The sequence below is a fragment of the Geospiza fortis genome, unplaced genomic scaffold (genome assembly GCF_000277835.1).
Source record: "Geospiza fortis unplaced genomic scaffold, GeoFor_1.0 scaffold3626, whole genome shotgun sequence".
NCBI lineage: Eukaryota > Metazoa > Chordata > Aves > Passeriformes > Thraupidae > Geospiza > Geospiza fortis.
The window spans coordinates 17723-20403 of record NW_005055063.1 but is presented as its reverse complement, the minus strand read 5'-3'; the positions used below and the strand labels follow the sequence as shown (position 1 = coordinate 20403).

Here is a 2681-nt window from a genome sequence, read left to right as displayed (position 1 = left end):
CCCTGGCCCGGCCCCGGCCGCCCCCGAAGCCCCCCCGGGACCCCCGCGGGGATTTCCCGGCGTGATCCACGCGGATCTGCCGCCCGTCCAGGCACTGGGGACAGACGGGACATTTGGGGACAATTCAGGACATTTTGGGGTCACCTCGGACCCTTTCGGATCCCCCAGCCCCTTCTGAGTGCCCCAAAGCTGTTCCCCAGTTTTGTCCCCAACTCCCCCAACAAGGACCCCAAATGTCCCCTCGAGATGTCCCCAAATCCCTTCAGGTGTGCCCAGGTGTGCCCAACACCCCCCAGGTGTGCCCCATATGTGCCCAAACACCCCCCAGGTGTGCCCAGGTGCCCCTATAGGTGTCCCTAAACCCTCCCAGGTGCCCCCAGGTGTGTGCTAGGGGTGCCCAAAAGCTCCCCAGCCACCCAGCTGTGCCCAGGTGTTCCAGGTGCCCCAGCTGTGCCCAGGTATTCCCAAACACCCCCCAGGTGCCCCCGGCTCCTTCCCAGGTGTGCCCAGGTGTGTGCCCAGGTGCCCCCAGCCATGCCCACCTCCCTGTTCATGGCCTGCATGGCATCGCTGCTGTCCCCAGGTGTGCCAGGGTGTCCCCAACACCCCACCAAGTGCCCCCAGGTGTGCCCCATATGTGCCCAAACACCCCCCAGGTGTGCCCAGGTTGCCCTCACCACCCCGTTCATGGCCTGCATGGCATCACTGGCATGCCCAGGTGTGTCCCCTGGTGTCCCCAAACACCCCTAGGTGCCCTCGGCTCCTTCCCAGGTGTGCCCAGGTGTCCCCAAACCCTTCCAGGTGGCCTCAGGTGCCCCAGGTGTGCCCATGGGTGTCCCCAGGTGTGTGCCCAAGCCGTGCCCACCTCCCCATTAATGGCCTGCACTGTGCCCAGGTGTGCCCTCACCTCCCCGTTCATGGCCTGCATGGCATCGCTGGCGTGCTCGGGGTTGCTGAAGGTGACGAAGCCAAAGCCCCGCGAGCGCTGGGTCTCCCTGTCCTTCACCACCACCACTGCGGGGTGGGCACGGGGGGGGAGAAAACACCTCAGAACGGCCCAAAAACGGCCCCAAAATAAACCCAGAACAGCCTCAAAATGGCCTCAGAACAGCCCCCCAAAAAACCCCAAAACGGCCCAAAAACGGCCCTGAAATGCCCAAAAATATCCCCAGAAAAGCCTGAAAGAGAAGCCCAAAATAACCCCAAAAATGGCCCCAAAATAAACCCAGAACAGCCTCAAAATGGCCTCAGAACAGCCCCCCAAAAAACCCCAAAACGGCCCAAAAACGGCCCTGAAATGCCCAAAAATATCCCCAGAAAAGCCTGAAAGAGAAGCCCAAAATAACCCCAAAAATGGCCCCAAAATAAACCCAGAACAGCCTCAAAATGGCCTCAGAACAGCCCCCCAAAAAACCCCAAAACGGCCCAAAAACGGCCCTGAAATGCCCAAAAATATCCCCAGAAAAGCCTGAAAGAAAAACCCAAAATAACCCCAAAAATGGCCCCAAAATAAACCCAGAACAGCCTCAAAATGGCCTCAGAACAGCCCCCCAAAAAACCCCAAAACAGCCCAAAAACGGCCCTGAAATGCCCAAAAATATCCCCAGAACAGCCCAAAAAGGAACCCCAAAATATCCCAAAATAACCCCAAAAATGTCCCAAGAACAGCCCCAAAATAACCCCCAAAAAGCCAAAAACCAGCCCCAAAATAACCCCAAAACAGCCCCAGAACAGCCACAAAACGGCCCCAAATGAACCCCAAAATATTCCCAAAAAATCCCAAAGGGAACCCAAAAAACCCAAAAAAATTTAAACAAAAATCCCCCAAAAAGAAATCTCAAAAAATCCCAAAAAGGAATCTCAAAACAATTCTGGGTGGTTTGGGGTGCCCTGGGAGAGATTTTGGGGTGGTTTAGGGATATTTTTGGGATATTTGGGGGGATTTTAGGAATATCTTTGGATATTTTTGGGATATTATTAAGGTGCTTAAGGAATATTTTGGGATAATTTAGGATTTTTTGTTTTGCTATTTTGGGGTATTTTTTGACACTTGGGATGGCTTAGGATTATTTTGGGATATTTTAGGATTATTTTAGGATGTTTTAGGGCACTTTAAGGATATTTTGGGATATTTTTGGATACGTTAAGGATTATTATGGGATATTTTAGGGCACTTTAAGGAGTATTATGGGATATTTTTGGGGTATTTTTGTGTCTCCCTCTCAGAGATGGGCCCGAAGGAGCTGAAGTGCTGCTCCAGGGATGGTTTAGGATTATTTTGGGATATTTTAGGGCACTTTAAGGATTATTATGGGATGTTTTTGGGGTATTTGTGTCTCTCACCCTCGGAGATGGGCCCGAAGGAGCTGAAGTGCTGCTCCAGGGATGGTTTAGGATTATTTTGGGATATTTTAGGGCACTTTAAGGATTATTATGGGATGTTTTTGGGGTATTTGTGTCTCTCACCCTCGGAGATGGGCCCGAAGGAGCTGAAGTGCTGCTCCAGGCCCTGCTCGTCCGTGTCGTAGTTGAGGCCCCCCACGAACAACTTCCCCTCCTCCGCCGCCATGCGTGGGGGGGCGGGGGCGGCCGTGACGTCATAGGGTGGGGGCCCTGCCCCTGTGGTGACGTAATAACCTGGCCAAGCAGCGGCGCTGACGTCACAAGCCCGGCAAGGAATT

General features: G+C 53.8%; 1 protein-coding gene across 1 annotated transcript in view; it reads right to left on the bottom strand.

The window, feature by feature from the left end:
* Window positions 1-2658, bottom strand: part of LOC102032918 (RNA-binding protein 3-like) — a 4522-nt gene extending 1864 nt beyond the window's left edge. The window contains exons 1-3 of the mRNA XM_031065695.1: window positions 2467-2658; window positions 908-1014; window positions 5-94 (exon numbers count right to left, since the gene is read on the bottom strand). Coding sequence (XP_030921555.1) covers window positions 5-94; window positions 908-1014; window positions 2467-2569 — 300 coding nt within the window. The 5' untranslated portion in view covers window positions 2570-2658. The remainder of the gene's footprint in view (window positions 1-4; window positions 95-907; window positions 1015-2466) is intronic.
* Between the last annotated feature and the right edge of the window lie 23 nt (window positions 2659-2681).